The sequence below is a fragment of the Pleurodeles waltl genome, chromosome 9 (assembly GCF_031143425.1).
Source record: "Pleurodeles waltl isolate 20211129_DDA chromosome 9, aPleWal1.hap1.20221129, whole genome shotgun sequence".
Lineage (NCBI taxonomy): Eukaryota > Metazoa > Chordata > Amphibia > Caudata > Salamandridae > Pleurodeles > Pleurodeles waltl.
In genome coordinates, this window is record NC_090448.1 from 477,557,742 (window position 1) to 477,584,604 (window position 26,863).

The 26,863-nt window shown below is 44.2% G+C and overlaps 1 protein-coding gene across 3 annotated transcripts in view; it reads left to right on the forward strand.

Moving 5' to 3' along the window:
- The window catches only part of INF2 (inverted formin 2), a 303,640-nt gene that overhangs the window by 242,605 nt on the left and 34,172 nt on the right, over positions 1-26,863 (forward strand). For all 3 annotated transcript variants that reach the window (XM_069207311.1, XM_069207313.1, XM_069207312.1), the window contains exons 16-19: positions 15,056-15,126; positions 22,075-22,198; positions 23,626-23,790; positions 25,889-25,991. In XM_069207311.1, the coding sequence (XP_069063412.1) occupies positions 15,056-15,126; positions 22,075-22,198; positions 23,626-23,790; positions 25,889-25,991 (463 nt within the window). The remainder of the gene's footprint in view (positions 1-15,055; positions 15,127-22,074; positions 22,199-23,625; positions 23,791-25,888; positions 25,992-26,863) is intronic.

Sequence of the window (26,863 nt, forward strand, 5' to 3'; positions counted from 1 at the left end):
TTGCAGACATCCATGACAGCTTCAACACCCCTCACACTGCTGACACACCTACCCCGCCCTCCATGAACCCCCACCCGCTCCAACCGCCTGACCTCCTGGACCAGCATCAACGATGGCGAAACTCACAGGACAATGAATTCCATCCACTCCGGCTCACCATCAGACCCCTGCCCACACCACATTTTCAACAAAGTAGACGCAGCCATCGCACCACACCTTCGGAAGGTCATCAACATCTCCTTCAAAACAGCAAAGTTCCCGGAAAGCTGGAAACACGCCGAAATCAACGCTCTGCTAAAAAACTCAAAGGCAGACCCCAAAAACCTGAAGAACTTCCGGCCCATCTCCCTGCTTCCATTCCCAGCGAAAGTCATTGAGAAAATTGCCAACACACAACTCACCCGATACCTCGAAGACAACAACATCCACGACTCCTCCCAGTCCGGCCTCAGACGAAACCACAGCACCGAGACCGCCCTCCTTGCTGCCACAGACGACATCGGAAACCATCTCGACACTGGAGAAACATCAGCCCTCATCCTCCTAGACCTGTCGGCCGCTTTCGACACTGTCTGCCACTACACTCTGAAAACCCGCCTCCACGAAGCAGGGATCCAAGACCAGGCCCTCGACTGGACCACATCCTTCCTCTCCGGAAGAACCCAGAGAGTCCGCCTCCCCCCCATTCCAATCCAAAGCCACCAACATCATCTGCGGCGTACCCCAGGGCTTATCCCTCAGCCCGACACTGTTCAACATCTACATGGCCCCCCCTCGCACAGGTGGCCCGTCAACACAACCTCAACATCATCTCCTACGCTATGACACCCAACTCATCCTCTCCCTCACCAAGGACCCACAAACCGCCAAAACCAACCTTCACGAGGGCCTGAAGGCCGTCACCAACTGGATGAGAAGCAGCCGACTGAAACTGAACTCAGACAAAACAGAGGTGCTCATCCTTGGGCCCACCCCCTCCGCCTGGGACGACTCGTGGTGGCCTGCCTCGCTGGGCACCCCACCGACACCAACCGACCACGCCCGAAACCTCGGTTTCATCCTCGACTCATCCCTCTCCATGTCAAAACAAGTCAACGCCATCTCCTCTTCCTGTTACAATACTCTTCGCATGCTCCGCAAAATCTACAAATGGATCCCAACCAAAACAAGGAAAACAGTAACCCAGGCCCTCGTCAGCAGCAGGCTCGACTACGGCAAAGCACTCTATGCAGGCATCCCGTCCAAACACCTGCAACGCCTCCAACGCATCCAAAACGCCTCCGCACAACTCATCCTCAACATCCCTCGCCACAGCCACATCACCCCCACCTAAGTGATCTACACTGGTTCCCCGTTGACAAAAGGATCATCTTCAAGCTCCTCACCCACGCACACAAAGCACTTCACAACACCAAACCATCCTACCTGAACAGCAGACTCAACTTCTACACCCCCACCCGGAAGCTCCGCTCCTCCAACCTTGCACTCGCCTCCACTCCCCGCATCCAGCGCAAATCCTCCGGCGGCAGATCTTTCTCCTACCTCACCGCCAAGACCTGGAACACCCTCCCATCAAACCTAAGACAGATCCAGGACCTGCTCACCTTCAGAAGACACCTCAAGACCTGGCTCTTCGAGCAGTAGCAACACCTCCTCCCCCCCCAGCGCCTTGAAACCCTCACGGGTAAGTAGAGCACTTTATAAATATATTGATTGATTGAGTGATATTACTAATTCCGCTCCCACTTAATCCATTATCATTGTGCTGTTTCACATTTGGTGGAAGATATGTTTCTATAACATGAGTAACTATCATCTTCCTCCATTTCCTCGTCATTAACCTCTTAGCTGCTGGGCCTTTTCCCCCCCAGTGCTGAGCCCTTTTTTGGCTATTTGGGGTAGTTCGCGCTTAGGGCTTCATAACTTTTTGTCCACATAAGCTAACCACGCCAAATTTGCGTCCTTTTTTTCCAACATCCTAGGGATTCTAATGGTACCCAGAGTTTGTGATTTCCCCTGGAGGAGACCAAGAAAATAGCCAAAATACAGTGAAAATTTCGTTTTTTCCAAAAAAATGGGAAAAAAGGGCAGCCGAAGAAGGCTTGTGGTTTTTTCCCTGAAAATGCCATCAACAAAGGGTTTCTGGTGCTGAAATCACTATCTTCCCACCTTTCAGGAACGGGCAGACTTGAATCGGAAAACCACATTTTCCAACACAAATTTGGCATTTTACTGGGACATACCCCATTTTTACTATTTTTGGTGCTTTCAACCTCCTTCCAGTTAGTGACAGGAATGGGTGTGAAACCAATGCTGGATCCCGGAAAGCTAAACATTTCTGAAAACTAGACAAAATTCTGAATTCAGCAAGGGGTCATTTGTGTAGATCCTACAAGGTTTTCCTACAGAAAATAACAGCTGAAATAAAAAAATATTGAAATTGAGCTGAAAACAACAGCCATTTTTCTTTATGTTTTACTCTGTAACTTTTTCCTGCAATGTCAGATTTCTGAAAGCAATATACCGTTTTGTCTGCTGGACTCTTCTGGTTGCGGGGATATAAAGGGCTTATAGGTTCATCAAGAACCCTAGGTACCCAGAGCCAATAAATGAGGTGCACCCTGCAGTTGGTTTTCATTCTATACTGGGTATACAGCAATTCATTTGCTGAAATATCAAGAGTGAAAAAGAGGTATCAAGAAAACCTTTGCATTTCCAAAATGGGATCAAGATAAGGTTTTGAGGAGCAGTGGTTATTTGCACATCTCTGAATTCCGAGGTGCCCATACTAGCATGTGAATTGCAGGGCATTTCTCAAATAGACGTCTTTTTTACACACTCTCTTATATTTGGAAGGAAAAAATGTAGAGAAAGATAAGGGGCAATAACACTTGTTTTGCTATTCTATGTTCCCCCAAGCCTCCCGATAAAAATGATACCTCACTTGTGTGGGTAGGCCTAGCGCCCGCGACAGGAAATGCCCCAAAACACAACGTGGACACATCACAGAAAACAGAGCTGTTTTTTGCAAAGTGCCTACATGTAGATTTTGGCCTCTAGCTCAGCCGGCACCTAGGGAAACCTACCAAACCTGTACAGTTTTGAAAACTAGAGACCTAGGGGAATCCAAGATGGGGTGACTCGCGGGGCTCTGACCAGGTTCTGTTACCCAGAATCCTTTGCAAACCTCAAAAAGTGGCTAAAAAAACAAGTTTTCCTCACATTTCGATGACAGAAAGTTCTGGAATCTGAGAGGAGCCTCAAATTTCCTTCCACCCAGCGTCCCCCCAAGTCTCCCGATAAAAATGATACCTCACTTGTGTGGGTAGGCCTAGCGCCCGCAACAGGAAATGCCCCAAAACACAACGTGGACACATCACAGAAAACAGAGCTGTTTTTTGCAAAGTGCCTACCTGTAGATTTTGGCCTCTAGCTCAGCCGGCACCTAGGGAAACCTACCAAACCTGTACATTTCTGAAAACTAGAGACCTAGGGGAATCCAAGATGGGGTGACTCGCGGGGCTCTGACCAGGTTCTGTTACCCAGAATCCTTTGCAAACCTCAAAAAGTGGCTAAAAAAACAAGTTTTCCTCACATTTCGGTGACAGAAAGTTCTGGAATCCGAGAGGAGCCTCATATTTCCTTCCACCCAGCGTCCCCCCAAGTCTCCCGATAAAAATGATATCTCACTTGTGTGGGTAGGCCTAGCGCCCGCGACAGGAAATGCCCCAAAACACAACGTGGACACATCACAGAAAACAGAGCTGTTTTTTGCAAAGTGCCTACCTGTAGATTATGGCCTCTAGCTCAGCCGGCACATAGGGAAACCTACCAAACCTGTACATTTTTGAAAACTAGAGACCTAGGGGAATCCAAGATGGGGTGACTCGCGGGGCTCTGACCAGGTTCTGTTACCCAGAATCCTTTGCAAACCTCAAAAAGTGGCTAAAAAAACAAGTTTTCCTCACATTTCGGTGACAGAAAGTTCTGGAATCTGAGAGGAGCCTCAAATTTCCTTCCACCCAGCGTCCCCCCAAGTCTTCCGATAAAAATTATACCTCACTTGTGTGGGTAGGCCTAGCGCCCGCGACAGGAAATGCCCCAAAACACAACGTGGACACATCACAGAAAACAGAGCTGTTTTTTGCAAAGTGCCTACCTGTAGATTTTGGCCTCTAGCTCAGCCGGCACCTAGGGAAACCTACCAAACCTGTACATTTTTGAAAACTAGAGACCTAGGGGAATCCAAGATGGGGTGACTCGCGGGGCTCTGACCAGGTTCTGTTACCCAGAATCCTTTGCAAACCTCAAAAAGTGGCTAAAAAAACAAGTTTTCCTCACATTTCGGTGACAGAAAGTTCTGGAATCTGAGAGGAGCCTCAAATTTCCTTCCACCCAGCGTCCCCCCAAGTCTCCCGATAAAAATGATACCTCACTTGTGTGGGTAGGCCTAGCGCCCGCGACAGGAAATGCCCCAAAACACAACGTGGACACATCACAGAAAACAGAGGTGTTTTTTGCAAAGTGCCTACCTGTAGATTTTGGCCTCTAGCTCAGCCGGCACCTAGGGAAACCTACCAAACCTGTACATTTTTGAAAACTAGAGACCTAGGGGAATCCAAGATGGGGTGACTCGCGGGGCTCTGACCAGGTTCTGTTACCCAGAATCCTTTGCAAACCTCAAAAAGTGGCTAAAAAAACAAGTTTTCCTCACATTTCGATGACAGAAAGTTCTGGAATCTGAGAGGAGCCTCAAATTTCCTTCCACCCAGCGTCCCCCCAAGTCTCCCGATAAAAATGATACCTCACTTGTGTGGGTAGGCCTAGCGCCCGCGACAGGAATGGATCACACAAGGGTCAATGGTAGTCCTTGCTTGAGGTCTACTGTTAACCCTGGAGTGATTCATTCCTGAAGCAGGCACTAGGCGCAGGCACACAAGCGGGGTTGTGTTTTTATCAGGACAAGTGGGGAAACACTGGGTGGTAGGAATTTTGAGGATCCCTGCAGATCCCTGGACTTCTGCTCATTGGAATGCAAGGAAAATGTGTTTTTTAAGCACATAATGTAATTTCAAGGGGATTCTGGGTGAAGGAAAACTGGTGAGAGCCATGCAAGTCCTGCACCCTTGGTCTCCCCTGGTACTAGTTTGTTAAAGTTAACCCACCACTCACACTGGTTGGTTTTAGCACCTCCAGAAATTATGGTTTTAAAGCATGATTACTTATCAAAGTATCTGAATGTTGAAACCAAGCCTTCTGAAGGTGGGCCATAAAGCCGCGTCCAGGCACCAACCTCTTTATGGTCCATTCACACGCCATTCACGCACAACAAACAACCCTTTCATATCGCCAGCCACGGGCCCAATCCAATCAATCACTCCACTCACATTAACTTACCGCTGCCAGACAAGGGCCCATCACATTCACACGCCACAGAACGGAATAAGTTTGACTACATTTTACCACCTGTCAAGTAACTGCCTCCTTCTTCCTTAACATTACCAAATGCATGCGTAACAAACCTTTACTAATGACTCCTGTGACAGCCACCTGAGGCTCAGGAAGACATGTTTTTCATGCGCCTTTAGCGCACTCTCTGTGCTAAATCCAACTCCTTCCAGTTTGTGGATGCAAGTTGGGGGTGTCCGAGTATGCCGTACAAAGCGATTCCTCGAACTGAGTGAGCATATCTACCTTTGAAACTAAGGGAGACATGCTGGGGATTTCTCATGCTGTTACCTAAAGAGAAGGTCATAGGCTACCTGCCTCCTTCTTCCTTAACATTACCAAATGCATGCGTAACAAACCTTTACTAATGACTCCTGTGACAGCCACCTGAGGCTCAGGAAGACATGTTTTTCAAGCGCCTTTAGCGCAATCTCTGTGCTAAATCCAACTCCTTCCAGTTTGTGGATGCAAGTTGGGGGTGTCCGAGTATGCCGTACAAAGCGATTCCTCGAACTGAGTGAGCATATCTACCTTTGAAACTAAGGGAGACATGCTGGGGATTTCTCATGATGTTCCCTAAAGAGAAGGTCATAGGCTATGGAAAAGGGTAGTGTTTGGTACATAGGGGAGTCCATGAGAATGTAGCATATGTCCCAGCCAACATTATGTGCAGTGATGTGACTATAATGCACTTATACAGCAAACTGAACATCTACTAAGTTCTGATGGAGGATGAACATGAAAAGCAGGTCAAACACTGACCTATACAAGTCATTCTCCTTTAGTGCTGGGATGGCACCAATGGGTTTGAATCCATAGGTGTAGATGATGTACATCTGTACTACCTTTACTATCTGCCTTCTACCTGTGCAATAACCCTGTGAAGGCACTCCTACCATAAGCTTTCCTTACCCATCCATGTCTCTGTTCTCATCAGAGTCCTGGCTAATCCTGTATAATAGCCAAGTGAACCTATACTAGTTTGTGGAAGCAAGTTGGGGGCTTCCAAGTATGCCCTACAAAGTGATTTCTCGAACTGAGAGAGCATATCTACCGTTGAAAGTAAGGAAGACATGCAGGTGAAGAAAGGGTACTCCGTGGCAATGTGGCATATGTTCTGTCTACTAGTATATGCAGTAGGGGGAAGAAAATGCATGTTAATTGAACAGAACACCGACCACGCCAAAAGGAAGTCCATGATGAAGTAAAATTCTGTGGCTCCTTGCCTAACGAAGCAGTGGCCCATGGACGTTCGGTATCCATGCACTGCCACTGAAAGGATTACCCAACAGCAGCTCAACCTCAGTCGATTTCCCAGAACTTTGCTTTAGTATGATACAACGTAAAGCAAGTAGGGATACAGAGGCCTGGTTGTGATGGACACTGGGGACAGTAATACCGACTCTCCTGCCGCTTTCCATGCTTTGAGCACACTTTACAGCGACGACATGGGCGATCCTTTTTGGGTGTTTTAGGTATGCGATCAGCAAAGTGTCGCTCCTGCAGCCTTGCCACATCCTCCAGAACATATGAGGTGGAGGCTGCTGCTTCTTCAGTAACAGCAGTGAGGCTTTCAATTACAGACAACTGGAAGTCAAGGAAAGTCATGAGTCTTCCTGTTGTTGTCTGACGGTAAACAACATACGCATTATATGTTGCCATCTGAATCAGGTGGGTAAACAGTTTCTTGTACCAAGTGCGAGTTTTACGACACGCATTGTATGGTTGAAGAACCTGGTCGTTCTTGTCCACTCCACCCATGTACTTATTGTAATCAAGTATACAGATGGGCTTGTGGACTTCGGCCATCTGACCCCAAACCGTGATGGGAGAAGTGCTCTCATCATGAATTGTAGTGAGCACGTATACATCACGTCTATCTAGGAACTTGACTGCGAGCAGTTCGTTAGAACGCAATGCAGTACTCTGTGATTTCTGGAGCTTCTTGCAAACAAGCTCCCGCGGGAATCCTTTGCGGTTACAACGAACTGTACCGCAGGCCACAGTGCCAGCTTTGTAGAGCTCACTGAACAGCTCTACTCCTGTATAGAAATTGTCCACATAAAGGTTATAACCTTTGTGAAGAAGTGGATGGACAAGTTCCCATACAATCTTACCTGTGACCCCTAACGTGGGAGGGCAACCTACAGGGTTTAGGGTAGAATCCTTCCCTGTATACACTCTCAGGCTGTACACATAGCCAGTAGAGCTCTCACACAGCATGTACAGCTTTATGCCATAGCGAGCTCTTTTGCTCGCAATGTACTGTCTGAAAAGCAGCCGTCCTTTGTACAGGATCAAGGACTCATCGACTGCTATATTCTTTCCAGGAGTATAGATCTCTGGAAACCTGGCAGACAAATGTTCCACGACAGGCCGAATTTTGAACAACCTGTCATGATCTGGATGGTCCCGGGGCAATGCAGCAGAATTGTCATTGAAATGCAGCATGCGCTGCAGTAGCAAAAAACGATCTCTGCTCATGTATGGTGCGAAGATGGGAGTTACCCAAACCCTGCGAGTCGTCCAGTAGGACTGCAAGGTGGGTTTCTGTACTAACCCCATTTTGAGGGTAAGGCCCAAAAATATCTTCAACTCCGCCAGCGAAGTGGGAGTCCACTGGCGTGCCCTAGAACGGGGCCCTAGAGTGCCTCCGCGCTCCCTCAGAAATTGGTCTGCACGCAAATTTGTTTGCTGCACAACTTTCTGAAGAAAGTCAACATCCAAAAACAGATAGATGTAGTCGACTGCCAAAAAGTTAGCTGTATCGACTTTACATCCAGCGTCACCAGTAAAAGGTGGAATTTGGGGCTGAACCAAACAGGGGGGCTGCCAAGAGAGCACTCGTTCTGTGCTTGCGGCAGCAAGCACGTGCTCTCTGGGTTCGGCTAACCCAATGTGGTCCCGCTGCCCAGAATGTGCTTGCGAAGGGACAGCACGGATGTTGTCATTGTCTCCTTCAGACTCACTGGAAGAGGTGTCGTCAGATGGGACTCCGCCGACTGAAAAATCACTCCCAGAATCTGCCCCATTGTCCTCTCCCTCAGATGCTGTCTCAGTGTCTGCTGTCTCAGTCTCTGAGCCTACATCAGAACTGTCCTCCATAACCCGAGCTAGGGCTTGATCAGCAGTCATCCAACGAGACGCCATCTCTGCAACTGGCTAAACTGTCCCTCTAAATTACTATCCTACGTAGAAGGCAGATAGTCACAAAATTGCTTGTTGGTATGTTTGTTGTGTACAACAGGAAATGTCGTCACCTTACCTTCGCTTCTTCTCCAATTCTGCAGATTCTCTGAAAACACTGAAAAAAACAAAAAAAGAATGTATTACTTCACCTTACCACACACCCTGTGCAACAGTCATTTTTGGTGCTCTGCCTCCCATTACCTCCTCTTCTAATTCCCTCAGTACTATCCAGCAAAACTGCCACTACAGAAAAGACATGCATGCATGCATATTGTGTGTGTGTGTGTGTATGTATATATATATATATATATATATATATATATATAATAATATATATACATTTATATGTTTAGAAACAAAGTGGTTGAAGGGTTGCTGGGCGGCACACTTCACTGCCGGTGCCCAGTGACAGGGAAGACCAATCTAGAAATTATCTAATGCCGAAAAATTTCACCGCACTCCATGAAGTACAAATAAACGTGTATTTTATTGCAGTCAATAACCACCAACGTGTTTCAACTCACCAAGGAGTCTTGATCACGGTCCTCGTGGAGTGCGGTGAAATTGTTCACCATTATAAAACAACACACACAAGAATAACAAGCATTTACAATGCAATGGGTCTCGCATCTGCTCGAGTTAGAGCTATTAGCGTTATAAACTCCTAACCCAACTTTTCTTGCCACATAAATTGATAATTTAAAGTTAAACTCTTTCACATAAGAGAGCCGATTCACAGCGCCATGGCCACCATGAGCATCATGTGAAGAGTTACACAAAAGGAAAAGAAGTTCGCTCGCAGTTAAACGTAACAGCAAAAGTGCAATTAGCCATGTACCAGGGGCGATGGCCAAGGCGGTAGCAAAACCTCCCCAAGGAGGGACAAAGGTAAATCATTTTCCAATGCCATCAAAGGAGTGGTAGTGATGGGCGTGAGGTGGGCGTTGTTAGAAGCCCAGATACACACCAACAAGTCAGAAAAGCAGCACATGGACGCTGCAATGCTTGTCCTGAAAAAAATATATATATCTATCTATATATATATATATATATATATATATCTATATAGATATATATATATATATATATCTATAAAGATATATATATCTATATAGATATATATATGTGTATACATATATACACATATATATGAGACTCATGTCACAAATCTTTTTCTTTTTATACATGTGTGCTTGCCCTCGGCAAAGCACACATGTATAAAAAAAAAAATGGCCCCATTGATGGTCACCCTAAGGGCTGACCACCAACAATTAGTTTTTTTTGTTTTTTTTTACCCTGGGGGGGCGATCGGCCTCCCCAGGCAAAACTACGTTTTTTTTTTTTCCCCTGGGGTCGGCCCGTGTTCCAAGGGCCGACCCCGCCATTTTTTTTTTCTTTTTTTATTTCTTTTTTTTGTGGGGGGCGCGATCGCCCCCCAAAACAGTGTAAATAATTTAAATATTGCCGGGGGGGGGGGGTGGCCCTTTTACGAGGGGGCCGACCCCCCCAAAGAAGATCCCTGGTGCCTAGTGGCGTTTCCTGGCCGTGGATCGCAGCCGCGCTGCGATCCACGGCCAGGAAACGGTGCCAGGGAGGCATCGATGGAAAGGGGAGAGCCTCCCCTTTCCATCGATGCCTCCCTGGCATCTGGGGAGGCCGTTTTGGCCTTTTTTTCCCCACCGGAGAAGGAAAGAACGCTTACCTCCGTCTCTCCTTCTCCGGTGGGGAAAAAATGTGACGTCAGCGCGCCTCGCGGCGCGCTGACGTCATAAGGGGGCGGGAGGGGGGTGGGATGGAGACGCGGAAGCTCTTCCGCGTCTCCTACGGTGAAAAAAAAAAAAATAATAATCCTCCTGTGCATTGCACCGGAGGATTTTTAACCCCCTCCCTGGTGTCGGCCACTGGTCGTGACCCGCACCAGGGAGGGAGTGTGGGCGTCGGCCAGTGGCCGACGCCCGCATTTAACGGGTTAAACATGACTTGTTTCGGCTCTTTCGTGTTCTTTTCTTTGACATCTAATGGACCCTTTTCTTTTTCTTTCCATCTTTTGTGTCAACCTCATCCTCATTTGTTCTTGCTGGAAATAATCTGTTCTCCACTTTTCTGTTCCTCATTCCACACAGGTTCAGACAATGTATTTTCTACCCTTCTCATTTTCTTTTCAAATTTTAAACCCTGTTGCTGTTTTGCTACCAGCTCCCATACCGCTAGTGCTTCGTACTTCACTGGCCTCAGTGGTGGTTTTAAACTGTACATTTTTTACCTCTAATTATCCAGAACTCTTAAATTGATTGTACCATGTTCTGAGAAAGCTAGACAACCTTCTTTCTTTGTAATCTTCACCCAGTGTTTCAACCAAAGACATGCCGCTGCACTTCTCATCAAACACAATGGCCCTCATTACGACCCTGGCGGTTTGTAACCGCCAGGGCCGCTGGACGCGGAGGCACCGCCGACAGGCCGGCGGTGCCCCGCGGGGCATTCTGACCGCGGCAGCTTAGCCGCGGTCAGAGAAGGGAAACCGCCGGTCTCCCGCCGGTTTCCCGCTGCCCCCAAGGAATCGGCTTGGGGATTCCGACTCCCCCTCCCGCCATCCACTTCCTGGCGGTTCTCCCGCCGGGAACCGGATGGCGGGAGGGGGAGTCGCGGGGCCCCTGTAAGAGGGCCCCAAAATGTATTTCACTGTCTGCCTTGCAGACAGTGAAATACGCGACGGGTGCAACAGCACCCGTCGCACCTTCCCACTCCACCGGCTCTATTACGAGCCGGCATCCTCGTGGGAAGGGAGTTTTTCCCTGGGCTGGCGGGCGGTCTTTTGGAGACCGCCCGCCAGCCCAGGGAAAAACTCATAATACCCTCCGCGGTCTTCTGACCGCGGAGCGGTATTACGGAGGGCGGAATTCTGGCGGGCGGCCTCCGCCGCCTACCGGAGTCATAATGAGGGCCAATATATGCCGGAGTATTCTCTGGCGGACAAATCTCTCCTTGGAGTACCGAATGTACTCCTCACCCCTCAACGCAGATTTCAAAGCTTTGAAAAACTTCATTTCTAACTGGATTTACTTCAACCTGATGTCTACAGCAAAAATTATTCTCAAACTCAATTAAACAAAGCAAATACAAACAATAAACAAAAGATAAAGAGTAACCAATCAGGAAAAGTGACTACGATCCCACAATTCTTTTCGACCCCTCACCTTCCAATCGCGTTATTCTATTGTCGGACTGATTGACAAATCCGTGCCGGACTCCTTTCTGCTAACCAACCAATCACAGTGCACAAACACTACATCAAACCCACATATTCACCCCCGTTCACCAAGATGCTGACAAAGTCTGCCATACTAATCTTTCACAACTCGTACATAAAATCAACGTAATATTAATTCACAAGCTACCTTAAAATTTGAAAAGAAATTTGCTCATTTACTACAGGTGGGGTAACAGAAACGCTTCAGAACCTTCCAAAGAAACCTTCAGCGTTCGCCTACTCCTTTTTCACTGTTCCCACAATCATGTGCAAAAATTCAACCTGCAAACTCTACTTCTCCACTGTTCCTTGGATTATTGTCTAGTGCACTTAGTACTCACCAAGTCTTCAGTATAAATCCATTCACACCAATTTCTTACAAACTCTACTTACCAATCACAATGGATCGGTATACTAAATGAACGAATTACAACATATAACAGGTGTCTCTCTATACTTGTCAATATACTCCGGAGTCCCAGACCTCTACCCTTAGGTCTGTCATTAACAACCAGGTGGATAATTTTTCCTGCATCAAGCGCCACACTCGATGAAGAACACTGCTTCCCTACTCTCATACCTATAGGAGTACGCCCACTCTATCTAAGCAACTAATTTGAGTATTTCTACTCCTCTAGACTCCTATCCAACACAATCATATGTAAATTAGCTAAAGCTGCGCATGCGCAAAAAACACTTTATTCACTTCAATTAAATACAACCAAACACCACCAAGAACGTACCCTTCATCCTAGGGAGTCTGCAAGAACTGGGGAAAGTCACTTAAGGCAACTAGCCACTCATCATGTTATGTCCTTCCAACAATTTTGAAAAAGAAAAGGAAAGAACGAACCAACAATTTTAACGCACCCAAACCTCACAGCTTCTCTATGACATCATCAAAAACAATGACGTAACCATAATCTACTCCCAAAAAACTGCGACTGTGCCACAGAATCCTAGCTATTATCTACGATGAATAGTGGATTCTGTGCTAGAGGACGATGGATCGAAGCCACATAGGTTTGAGAAGATGTCATCAATGAAAGACGTGAGGATCAACAAATGTTAATAAGTCAATATTATAAACCTTCAGTCAATAACTACACCAGTTTATTAAGAAGGAGTCATAGATTTATTTCCCTATATCAATAATGCTAATGTCACAAAAATAACCCTCAAACACAAATGATAAGCATTTAAGATCAGTAACGGTTGATGGAAATATCTTATATATCTCAATTTGATTAAGACAATCAAACAAATTATCTCTAAAAGAATCACACTTATTAATATTATTAATAATACAAAAACTGGTAATAATGCCAAAGTTCATTAGTTCAGCATCAAATGATTTCAAGATAAGTCATGAGCATTTCAAAGTTAACTCCCTCACTGTTATACTAAACTCTAATAAGCTCATGATTGGTAAGTCTATGGGGTGGTTTCATTTTAGCCAATCAACATCTAAATTGATGACCTAAAACACAACACATCTACGCTAACTATAAAATTTTCTTCAAAAGTAGCGTTGCTTCTTCCATCTCGTTTGTAGCTCCATTGTTTCATTGCCTCTCAAATATTTTGTCTCAGGAAGAAACGTTTACTGTTTCAACTCACTTCCATCCCCGGGGAAAGACCAGATATTAGTGACCTTCTCAAACAATAGGACATTTCAACTTATGCAATGCTTGGCTAAGACTTGACCTTGTAAGTCGTAATGCTGCAACCCGCTAGGGGTAGCTATGAGCACATCTACACAATCTTCGAAGACACTTTTATGAACATTTTGAATCATGGAAAATAACCACAGCGTCTGATTAGTATTTTACTCAGTCGAGAACATAAAAACTAATATTTCAAAAGTCACTCATTTTGCACGTTGATTCATTACACATTTTTAGTATGAAAATCATGAATAAACGTATTAGAAAATTCACACTCTCACAACAGCAAGAATGGATAAAGCATGAATCTGGCAAAAAAAAAAGTTTCCCCCTACAGTGGAGACGTGGTATGGGGAACAACAAAACTCCCCAAGGGGAAAAAAACAATCACCACACAATCTCAAATATTCAATCGCTCAAATGATCAATCACTGTGTTATGGTGCCCTGTCCCCTTGGAGTGATAGATACAGAAGGGCCCTCTCTCTCTCTTTCTCTTGGGATATGTGGTATGGGAACATGAGACACTGCCTTGTGTGCCACTTCTGAAACATAGCAACGATTTCCTGGAAGAATGGCTCACCTCACTGCACTACATAAGCTCTGACAATTGAAAACTCGGTTACCATCTGAGGATAGGGGCACTACACTGATTGTACATTTGTTTTATATGATAACCTTTAAAGTTTGCAATAAGGAGGCTTGAACCGCACGTAGACATTGCATAATCATGGCCTGCAAAATGTTGTTTGGGGAAGGCTATGAGCTTGTGGGGGGAAGTCGTGTTGGGGACAGACATTTTCTGCTTTTCAAATGTAGGTACACATGTATATTGATTGATATTGATGACAGCCTATACAGATAAATGCACATTTTGTTGAATAAGCCATGAATGTATTTGTGAACTTGAATTACATGAGTTTCAAAACTGCCCAAAACACCACACACCCTCTGCACTTCTTTTTTTAATTGAAGGTTGGGCTCTAACAAGAAACTGTAGTGGTACTATGTTAGTTTCTAATGCTTTTGGAATCTTTATGGGCTGACACAGCACACTCTCTAGGGTTAAGATCAGTTTTTAGCAAAATCACCAAACATTTTGTCCAGTTACTTAATCATTTCCAAATTTTTTTCTCATGGCAATGCCTCACTGAAATTCCCAAGCAATCATCTTGTTCTAAGATGTCTTTTACTTAGGTCAGCAAGATCAAGTGGACTTTATTTGGTTTTCTGCCAATAAAGCATAGAAAAGCAAGCCGTAAGAAAAGTCGTCAGGTTGTATAGAATTTTACAAAATAATAATGAAAAAGGGAGGTTGGCTCAAGGCATAGAGTAGAAGTAAAGTCATAAGAATTTGTGCCACCAAGATTGACTTTGAAAGGAAGATTGTGCCAGGTCATGGGCCATTGGTTCATTAGTGTGTGAAATCTCCATACCTGAGTGAAGAGAATGGAGAGGAAATTGTACAATGGATTGTAACCAATCTGTTTTTTTGTTTTTAGGAGGTTGAGAAGAACCACACTGACTTGCTGCATCTTCCAAATGACCTTGAATCAGTTTCTAAAGCAGCTGGGTAAGAGTATTTTTTTATCCTTAGGTGACTTCAACGGAATTAATTCTATAGAACATTTCTTTCTTGTTGCCTGCTTTCTGTCTATTGAAGCTTTCCATGCCCTACCACCTCTAATGAACATCCAAACGTGTTTTACACATCCACAGAGACGTGCCTGTGTTTTCTCTCTCCCGCTTGCTAAAACTAGGGCAAGACACATGAAAATATATTCAATTTCTTCAAATATTTGAGAACTGGGGTTCAAATAATAAATTACCTTGTTCTCGAACAGCGGGTGCATTTCTATGTGGCAGCTTTAATTTTTAAGGGAAGCATAGAAATTCAGCAAATTTGACAAGCACAGGCATATGTGGGGAAGAGAAGGGGTAGAGTGGGGATTACAATGATAAGATCCAAAACATGATGCCTGATACATCTTGTCATCTGATTTAGTTATGTGATTAACTCTAATACATTTCTGAGTTTTAGGAATATTTATTCCTTTTGAAAATGAATTAATTATCCCTTCACAATTTTTTCCAATTTATAGTTTTTATTAAATTCATTTTTCTTTAAGGGAAGGTTAAAGTCTGTCTTTTTTTTTTTTTTTTTTTAAAACTCTACTGCAGCATCTTTTTTCAAACGATTTGTTGCCTAAAGTTACCCCTGAAGATCTAACCATATATTAAATGTAACTACTTTAAGCAGGTGTTACAAGCCAATAAAAAAAAAAAAAAGTCCTCTACCTAGTCACCTTCATTGTAAATTCTCCTGTGAGGAAATTGGCCATCAGACCTAGTGCTTACGGATTTTCATGTCAAGTACGTAATATTGGCATCAATACCAGTTGGCTATGGGCTGTTTTATTTTAGCTCCAGCTTAAATATCCTTAGCTTTGTGCCAGAACAAATTCAATGGATAAGAAAATATATGTAGAGAAATGTTTCAGTTCGGCTCGCTATAGACACTGTTTATTGTAAGTGGCATTTGCAGAATCGAACAGCCCACAATATAGCCATTAGCTGTTGGCAGTGTTTGGCAATACAGTTATTCTCTTTATCAACCACTACATTAGTTAAGGATCTGTGAGGGATTATGGAGATCCAGACATGCCAAGAATCACTCACCAGGATAGGTTAACGTATTTCAGTGTTAGTTTCCTGATCCCTGGGCTAATACGTAGGTCCCCGTCTACTCCAGTGTACAATTTTAAGTATGCCATCCGCCAGCATCAGCCTGAAGATATGGACAGAGGCAGCACAAAGCCCAGCAACTAGCGTGATGAAACCAGAAACCACAGTGCATTGTAACCAGACCATCAGCCACCTGAGAGGACGTAACCACATGAAAAACCATTGCAGGAAAACCATACAATCAACCCTTAGAGACCACAGTGCATTATATATTTTAAGGCCTTACAAGCCTTTTAAAATGTTACTGTTAGAAATGGGGTCTTTGGTTCACAGTCAGGTTGCCCCCTGTTCAAGCAAGGACCCTCACACTAGTCAGGGTAAAAGAGAATCACCCTCCGCTTACCCCCACTCACCCCCTTGGTAGCTTGGCACGAGCAGGCAGGCTTAACTTCAGAGTGCTAAGTATTTGTCCCAACACACACAGTAACTCAATTAAAACACTACAAAATAACACAACACAGGTTTAGAAAAATAGAAAATACTTATCTAAACAAAACAAGGCTAAAACAACACACAATCCACAAGTCAAGTTATCAATTAACAACCAAAAGGAGTCTTCATGTAAGTTTAAACACATCGCTAATGCTGTTAGCGTGGAAATGTACCTGGGTGCGTCAAAAATAACCCTGCACTGGCGATTATGCGTCAGAAAGGGCTTGTGATGCGTTGACCGTTTGTCGTTACTCCTTCAGTCAAGTTGGCGTGCGTCATTTCTTCTCTCCGCAGGAGAACATTGCGTTGATTCGAACCGCACTCTCGGGTCTGGGCAGGCCTTGTCGTTTTTACATGCCCAGCGATGTCTGCATTGGAAATCCTGTCATACGATGACCTGAAAACCACGCAGCGTGGGTTGTGATCTCACCAGCCTCAGTCATCGATGCTGGGTGTCGTTTCCCCAGCCGCATGCATCTATCTTTCAGTTGCACTGCAGGCAAGTGTCTATTTTCAGCCTCAAAGCCAGCGACACGTCGATTTTTCAGCCACGGATCGGAGTTGCGTCGATCTATTTTCCAGCCGGCGGTCAGTCGTGGATTTCTCACTCTTAGAATGCCAGCTCCTCCTTTCCGGGTCCCAGGAACTGGATGGGCACCACTTGGCAGGGTAGGAGTCTCAGCAGAGGCTCCAGATGTTGGCAGAGAGAAGTCTTAGCTGTCCCTGAGACTCCAATAACAGGAGGCAAGCTCTAAATCAATCCCTGAAAGAGCTCTTCACAAGAAGGAAGGCACACAAAGTCCAGTCTTTGTCCTCTAGCACAGGCAGAAGCAGCAACTGTAGGATAGCTCCTCAAAGCACAGTCACAGGCAGGGTAGCCCTTCTTCCTCAGCTCTTCTCCAGGCAGAGGTTCCTCTTGGTTTCCAGAAGTGTTCTAAATTCTCTGGTTTTAGGTGCCCTTCTTATACCCATTTTGCCCTTTGAAGTAGGCTTACTTCAAAGAAAAGTCTCTCTGGTTTGAGAAATCCTGCCTTGGTCAGGCCAGGCCCCAGACACACACCAGGGGGTTGGAGACTGCTTTGTGTGAGGGCAGACACAGCCCTTTCAGGTGTAAGTGACTGCTCCTCCCCTCCCTCCTAGCACAGATGGCTCATCAGTAAATGCAGACTACACACCAGCTCCCTTTGTGTCACTGTCTAGAGAGGGGTGCAACCAGCCCAACTGTCAAACCGACCCAGACAGGGAATCCATAAACAGGCATAGTCACAGAAATGCTATAAGCAAGAAAATGCTCACTTTCTAAAAGTGGCATTTTCAAACACACAATCTTAAAATCAACTTTACTAAAAGATGTATTTTTAACTTGTGAGCTCAGAAACCCCAAACTCCACATGTCTATCCGCACCCAAAGGGAATCTACACTTTAATCATATTTAAAGGTAGCCCCCATGTTAACCTAGAAGAGGGACAGGCCTTGCAACAGTGAAAAACAAATTTAGCAGTATTTCACTGTCAGGGCATATAAAACACATTAATATATGTCCTACCTTAACCATACACTGCACCCTGCCCTTGGGGCTACCTAGGGCCTACCTTAGGGGTGTCTTACATGTAAGAAAATAGAAGATTTAGGCCTGGCAAGTTGGTACACTTGCCAAGTCGAATTTACAGTTTAAAACTGCACCCACAGACACTGCAGTGGCAGGTCCGAGCCATGTTTACAGAGCTATTAATGTGGGTGGCACAACCAGTGCTTCAGGACCACTGGTAGCGTTTGATTTACAGGCCCTGGGTACCTCTAGTGCACTGTACTAGGGACTTTCTAGTAAATCAAATATGCCAATCATGGATGAACCAATTACATACACCTTTTGTATAGGAGCACTTGCACTTTAGCACTGGTTAGCAGTGGTAAAGTGCTCAGAGTAGCAAAAACAGAGTCCAGCACACTTCAACAACCTTGGGAAACTGAGGCACAAAGTTAAGGGTGAGGGCCCAGAAGATGCCCTGATGCAAGGGAGCTCTTTGTCCCAGGACCACTACAGAGTAATTTATGGTCGAAGTTGTGTTTTGAAGGGAATGCCCCGCAAAACATTATGGGGAAAGTTCTCTCAGGTAAGTGCATATGGTAGCAATGACTCTCCCGTTGAGCTGGAGAGAGCCACGTCAATTTGCCCATGGATTTCTTCTTATGGTGAGAGGCTTTGCACCCCATCTTTCATAACCGGGGGTGCCCGGTCCTACCCAGGCACCTTAGTGACAATCCTTGGTGCCTGGAACCCTGTGGGGCAGCACGAAAGTGTGCTGCTGCGGGAGCCGGCAGCCTGCATTTGGGTCTTTGGCCACCATCCATTCCCCCAGACACGGGCATGTGGAGCGGGGACAGCGGACGACGTGGGGGGCTGGGGTGACACTCTCCCCATACTCTCAAGCCATCTGGGGGCCTGGGATGGGATCATGTTTCTCTCCTCTGTGAGGGCATCACTTGCCCCCCTGGCTGCATCACTCGGAGGCCGATCAGGTATCCATCCAGGGGATGGGGTCCATGGGCGAATTAGAAGAACAGAGAGAGGGCCCCATGCATGTCCTTTACCCAAAGATATAAAACAGCACACAGCTCCTTTGTACCATCCCCTGGTCTACCCCAGGGGAAAGTGATTGCACACCAGCAGAGCTCCACACTCGCCGAGCAGAAGGGTCAATGGCTGCCAAACTTTAGAATGCTGTAACTACGGCCCGTTGGAATAATTTGGACGATCCTGGGCTCATTTTACTACTGATGGTGAGCTCTCTCCGCCAGAGGCAGTTGTAATAATCTCCAAGAAAAGCTGATCCTCCTGGTTCCCTGCTCCAGTTCTCCTTTGTGGCTTGGTTGGTGGGTGCAAAAACTCCAGGGCTTCCCCCAACTGGTCTTCAGGGGGAGTAAGTGGGCCAGCCTCATCGGCCTTTGAGGAGACCCACCGGTCCTGGGGTTAACTGAGCAGATCCCTGGGTCCTTAGTTGGGGTCAGGGGATTCCACCTTCCAGTTCTTCATGGCAGTCCCAGGAGCCAGCAGCACAATAGTTAGAAACTCTGCAGGTAAGAGAGAGTCATCCCATTTCTGCAGGAGTTTATGAAGGGGAGAGGAAGGTTACATAGGACAGATACCCTTAACCAATCCTAGGGAGCCACATGACCTCTCCACCCTTGTCCCAACCCTCCTGCATAGCATGTTGGGACAATCCAAAATGGTGTCATCCAGGAGCCAGTGGTCACATCAGCTCCTGGCATCTCAGCTCCACCCCTCACTAATATCACTGCCAGGGACTTGGACACTAGAATTTCAAAGACAGCCCATCAGTGGTTTGGCTTCAGCTGTCTGGGCATTCTCCTTTGTTCCGTGGGCATGGGCAGGTCCCTCCCTGGTGCAGTGTGGCAGCTGGGTGATTGATACAGATGATTTCGGACCACCCCTTTCCTCCTCGAGAGCTGGAGAAGTACTGCTAGTTGCTCTTTTTATGTGAGGGTGGCCTTTGTTCCTGCTGTTGGAGAAATTGTAATTACTGAACACAGCAGATTGACAGAAGGCCTGGGCTCTGATCCTGAGTGGAGCCAGGAAAACATGGAAAATCTGAATGACCCACAAGATGTACCTATATCATTTTGGAAGTTACAAAGTTGGTTTTCTTGCACAGGTTACTCTCTAATTCAAGACGTCAATGGTCTCTGTTGCCAAGGAAAAGGGAAACTACACTCTAAGGCAGTTCCCTCCCTATGTATATAATGAAGTGTCACTATAGTTAAAACAGTAAAGCAGACTGACTTTCCCAAATAGTGTACACTACCTCATGAGGCCCAACCTAGGTGAATACCTATCCATGCAGAGACCTCTTGCACCAAGCTACATGTGTGTTTTCACTGGGCTGCACTCAACAATGGTCTCCCGCGTGCAGCGCACACAAGTGTGCACAAGTGTTCAAATGTGACCTGTCAAGTGCCCCTTACCTTTACTGCGTTTCAGCAGCCTTATCTTAAAATGCAGACACTGGTGGTAAACACATGCAGTCCATTTACTGTGGTATTACCATGGGTGAGAGACCGGCTGTGAGGCTTACCTACAGTAAAAAGTCCAAAAAACAGGTGATCAGATAAGCAACAAAAATATTTGAGTGTACTGCTGGGGCAGATTCTAGTGCAATAACAGCCAATGCATGCAACAGCGAACCATGAAAAACACAGGAAGGCCAGTGGCTGAAAGGTGCTGGCCCAAAGCCCAACCCTCTTGATACTTGTTATTGTACTTGTTTAAATCTTTTTTTTCTTTTTTTACAGAATATTACAAATATTACATAGAAATAAAATTATTAAACAAATTCATGTTGTTTTTGCAAATGATAAACTCCTTGACCTCTGTGACTTGCAAATCAGAAATGCCAAGTGACAGTTTGTATTGATTTAATGATTCTACCTGTCAAATCTCTTGATTATGTACAGTTTTCAACAGTGCAGTTACATATGTTTCTTGTGTCCGTCATTATGCCCTTCGAGCAAGTGGGCCTCGGGCCTACAACATAACAAGGACCATGTACCCAAAGGAGTGCATGGCTTATTACTGAAGGTGAAGTAAAAGGTTTACCTCGTAATATGATTTCAACATTGCTCGTAATGTGAATTTTGGGGAAAGGAGCCTATTAATTTGCTCAATTAATTGATGGCTAGCAATAGAGGAAGAGAGCTGTTTTCAAGACTGGGTGGGCTTAGGCATCCTCTGCTTGCTCCCTCAGGTCTGAAAGAAAACTTATGGCGAGATAGACAATTAATTCCTTTTCAGGGAAATTATTTAATGCTGCTTGGAAAGCATATACCTTCATGCATCACCAGTCAATTATAGGATTATGTCAGCAATTGCTCTACAGAATGACCTTTAAACCTATGATGTTCTAGCCAATATCTTTAAGAGAAATGTGCTGTATGGTTCATAATTTGGGTATGTTTTACAACAATTTATAAATATTGTATCTTTCTCGTGTATTTCAGTATGGCTTGAACGCAATGTGCATCGGAGTATTTTGAGACTAGTATTAAACAATTTTCCTTTGCATTTCCCGGCTTCCCGATTAGTCATGGAACCAAGAAAATTGGTGTCATTAGATTTCAATAGTTTTTAGCAATTTAGAAGGAAGAAGAAAGATGTAGTTTTCCCCCCATCACGATTGTTACTCCAGTTGTAATTTCAGTATTAAGCATGGCCCTTCATAATTCAGTTCGCTTGTGAAGCAAGATTGAGAATGATTTAAATAGAATGTGTATGACTTAAAAAGTTTCAATGATTTTACCTTTGTCATTGTTTTGGTAAACTTTCAGAATTAACATAGAAAATTTGTACTCGGAAACAACTGCCAACTTGAAAAAGTTGAGGGAAATTCAGAACAAAATGTCCTCTTCTGAAACACAAGACGTAAAAGAGCAGTATGAGAACCCAATTCAGGCAAGTACATCCTGGGTATTGGCAACCGTCCCTCATGCCTCCTTTTCCCATGTTCTCTGTGGACGTTCGTTGGAGGGCTGCTAATGTCTTCACGTGTAATTACTGCTTGTAAATCTGTGCATATTGTAGTGCTGGGATATCTGTCTATGTGCAGAGTTCTTTTTGGCATATTTAGCCTTTGTATCAAGATGCCAGGGTTGGCAATGCCTAGCAATCAGGCTTGCAACTCTTTTGACGTTGGCCTTAGACTGGCAACTGCACCTGTGTAAGGGTTCATAGGTATAACCAACTTTACATGTCTGTCCCTGCACTGGTCGTAGTTTTTCCTTAGTTGAGGTTCTTTTAAGAAAATTACTTTTTTAGTACAATTTTGGTTTGTTACTGAACTAAAGCAACCATGACACAAATCAAATATTTTTCAATCAGTTGTAATTTTGTAGTCATTTACACTTTCTCTACCTGGAATTTGCTGGGCCTCGGTCGTCGCATGCCAATACAACTGAACGTGCCATACTGGACCAGATGATACACGGCAAGAGATGTAATCTTCATTGTTTCAATTGTATAGGACAACCCATCTTGGCGGCATGTCGACTCCTTCCCTCAAAATGTTGGAAATAGATCACACTGAAGTTTGGTCATGAAGCTTTGAAACTGAAGGCATAAATGTTGAAAAATAATTGCATGCATAGCTGTCATGAATTTGTGAAATAACCTGCATGTCAATGTTATGCATTGTTTCAACATTCTATTCTTCACATCGGGCATCCAGGTCCAGGAATACTTGAAGTAGATGGAACCTTGAAGCTACGGATCAGCAAAATGATTGGTTGAACTTCTGCCAAAGAGTTTGGCTATTTAGCTAAGAATACTTTGCATCATAAGACTTACTATTTTGCTATCCCCATTATAGTCCTCCAGTGTTGTATGAGCAGCAATATTGTTTGAAATTAAATGTTGGAAGGAGATCTGTCACAAATATAGCATGGGGCTGCTCTGAGTTATGCTATAAATACTAATCATATCAAGCTAGATTGATTCAGGTTAGTGTCAGATATGCCTTTCACTTCCAAGTAGCACTGCTGTCTAATGGCAAAAGCAGTTTTTCCTGACTGAGCATTCTAAAACGCTTTCTCTTTAGCCCATTGCAGTTGGATGCCTCAGATATTGCAAATTATCTTTTACTGCAGTGACTGCAACATGTGTAAATTGTGGAAAAAGTGTGCTTCCGCACCTTTGGCATGGTTATATGTAGGTTCCACAATGATTGTGTAACTTTAACATTTGGTGTAAAAGTGATTTCCATTTTCGAATTAGAATGTCTTTGTAAGTAACTCATAAAAATGCTGATTTGTCTAATAAATATACTTGAAATAATTATGCAGTGTGAATGCGCACATAATATGATTGTTACTTTTAAATTTCAGGAGTGTGTTGATTCTCTAAGGTCGCTAGAGGAAGAGCTGGAAAGTATTGAAAAGAAGAAAGAAGCTCTTGCAGGCTATCTCTGTGAAGATATCAACCGGTTGTCATTGGAAGATACATTTACCACAATAAAAACTTTTAGAGAATTTTTCCTTAAAGCTCAGAAGGTTTGTATCTAAAGGTCACACCTGTCCTTCTTCAATCCAATGAAACAATGGAAACCTGTTGCGGGGGAGGATATGGATGAAGATTCTGATCTGAGCTGGAGAGGATAACATAGTAGAGCTATTCTCAAGAGCTTTCAATGGGCTATAAAATGTAGAATGATTTTTAATGGTTATTTTTTTAAAAGGTTCCCCTAATGCAGGGAAAATGGCTCTCCCGGCATCGTGGCTTGTTATATACCCCATCACAAATACTAGATACCCTTGGTGTAAGAGCAGTAAGGTGGCCAATTGTAAAATCCAAATTCACCCTGTCACTGGGTGCCTATAAGGATTAGGTGTCTTGAAAACGGTCTGTTTCATGGAGATTTAGTTTATGAGCTAAGAATATGCTGTAAACAGAATATAGAGCATTTAATATATATATACATATATATATATATATATATATATATATATATATATATATATATATATATATATATATATGTATATATATATATATGTATATATATATGTATATATATATATATATATATGTATATATATATATATATATATATAGATATTTATTATTGTATGCAAAATGATACAGAATAATCATTACAGCAAATAATGATGACTATTACTTTCAATAAGCAAATGAAATAGTCAACATGATCTATATTGTTCTAATATTCTGTTATAAGATAATTATCAATAAATAGTATAACAAGGTACAAAAAACATTTATCAAAAGTTTGATCTCAAAATCAACATACCTATTGCATTTGCCTTGTTAGGTGGAGTTATAGCTGGCTCATTCAGGAACTCAGCATATCTTGTGCAGCTTTTCTCCCGGCTGTCTATTTCTGTCTCCCAAAAAGCTGTGTTTCCATAGATATCCAAACATCACATTAAAGTGTAAAACTGTGAATGATCTGACGCACTGCTCCTCCTATCTGCCTATATCTCTGTTGAATCACATTAGTAATGTCCTGCCGAGAGTGATCGCTAATCTCATGCAGGATAGTTTTAGGCTAAATATTGCACTTGGGCCAACAGGGCTTCCTGGAGGATTGCCACTTGGAGCAAAGTATGACAGCTTTCATTTCCTGTATTGATCAATTAATCTTCCACTTCTATTCTCTGCTAGAAGTATTAGTAGCTACTGAAAAACATTTGATTTTTTGCAATTGGAATAGTTTCCATGTGTGGTAGACTGTTTATTTCATAAAATGAAAAAAACAATTAATGCTAATTATGGTTTCTATAAAGATGCTTATGATAAAGTTGTCTTAATGGTAATTTAAGTAAGCAGTTTCCTAATCGGAGAGGGCGCACACCAAACGTGTGCTTTGTCATGTACACTGTCTTCATTGAGTCTCTTTTAATACGCTGGCATTCTGAGGCTTGTATACTGCTTTTTCTCTTGAGGAATATTCCAATCAAAACCCAATTTTCTGTAGGTGACCCGTTAATTCTAGCTAGTAATGTAATTGTATATTAGCAACTTAATCAAAACATGTCAGAATCTGACCAGTTTCCTGGTCATATATTAAACAAAAACTAGACGGATATTATGACTGTCATATAGACCAACAACGTCAAGATTCGATTTTCTTCATAAAACGTTAAGACGGATATTTGGGAGTAATTATAAAAAAAGATCTAGCAGACTCTATCTGCCACTTGGCTGCCAAACGTCTTAGTGGGATGTCCAGTCACAACAGTGAGGTATAACTAGTATAGTCAAAAAGCATGTTTGCCTTTTGTCTACGATATGACAATCTTTCAACTTGGTACAAAGGATTCTGTTCAGTAAATAGGCTGTTTGGGTGTTCTTTGAAACACAAAGTTAGTTACAGGATGGTCCCGCATGAATGGAACATAGCCAGGGTTTTATCATGAAACACCAATCTGATTGGAACAGACCTCTAGCTCTTAAATAACCAGCCTAGCACTTGAGCCCACCCTGTTCACCTAAAACAAAAGACTTTATCATTGTACTCCTGATGATACTTATAGTACCTCAGTTAAAGAAATCCTGTGCTTTTTTCATTTTTCTTTGTATTTTAACTTCCTAATGTATCTAACTGCCAACTACTACATTTCACTGTAGGACAACAAAGACAGGAGGGATCAAGCTGAGAAGGCAGAGAGGAGGAAGAAACAGGCTGCAGAGGAGGAGGCTAAAAGGCCAAAAGGGAAAGATGGAAAGACAAGTAAGTTGAATCTATACTTGGAATTTACTCCATTTTGTTCTGTATGTGGCAGAGAGCACAGCTCTGGCTGATTGCTGACGTCACTGATGGCCCAGTTCTGGCATCATTCTGGGGCTAAATCAATGTGATGGCTGTTCATAATGTTGGTGGCTATAGGTGATTTCTGCTGAGTGTGGCCTAGGTTGCAGCAGATAAATGTATTGAAATAAGACAACAGGGAGTGTTGAAATGCAAAGGACTCTGGAATAAGAGGATTCAATAAATAATGGGTGAGAAGTTAATGGTTTCTCAAACAGACAGCAAGAGGCACGTGAAAAGGCAAGTACTACAAACATTAAGGGCCTCATTATGAGCCTGGTGGCCAGCTATTATGACCGTGGCACAATAGCCACGGCCATACCGCCGGCCCCTCCAGTATACCGCCAGGCGATCCCCAGGGCAATAGTGCAAGCACAGCTGCCCTGGGGATTATGAGTCCCTGACCACCAGCCTGGCCACGGCGGTAAGGGGAACTGGGGGTGCCCCTGGGGGCCCCTGCACTACGCATGCACTTGGCATGGGCAGTGCAGGGGCCTCCACGCATAGTCCCGTTGCGCATTTCACTGGCCGAATTTTGGGCAGTGAAATGTGCGACGGGTGCTACTGCACATCAGCATTTCCATCGGCTCTATTACGAGCTGGCAGCAATGTTCATGTGACTTTTCCGCTGGGCCAACGGATGGTAACACTTTTACCGTCCGCTGGCCCAGTGGAAAAGTCTTAATAGAGAGCCAGAAATACCACCGGCACTGGCGGTATTCTGGCTCCCGCAGCCTCGGCGGTCTTTTCATAAGACCGCCGAGGTTGTAATGAGGACCTAAGTTTGGCCAACT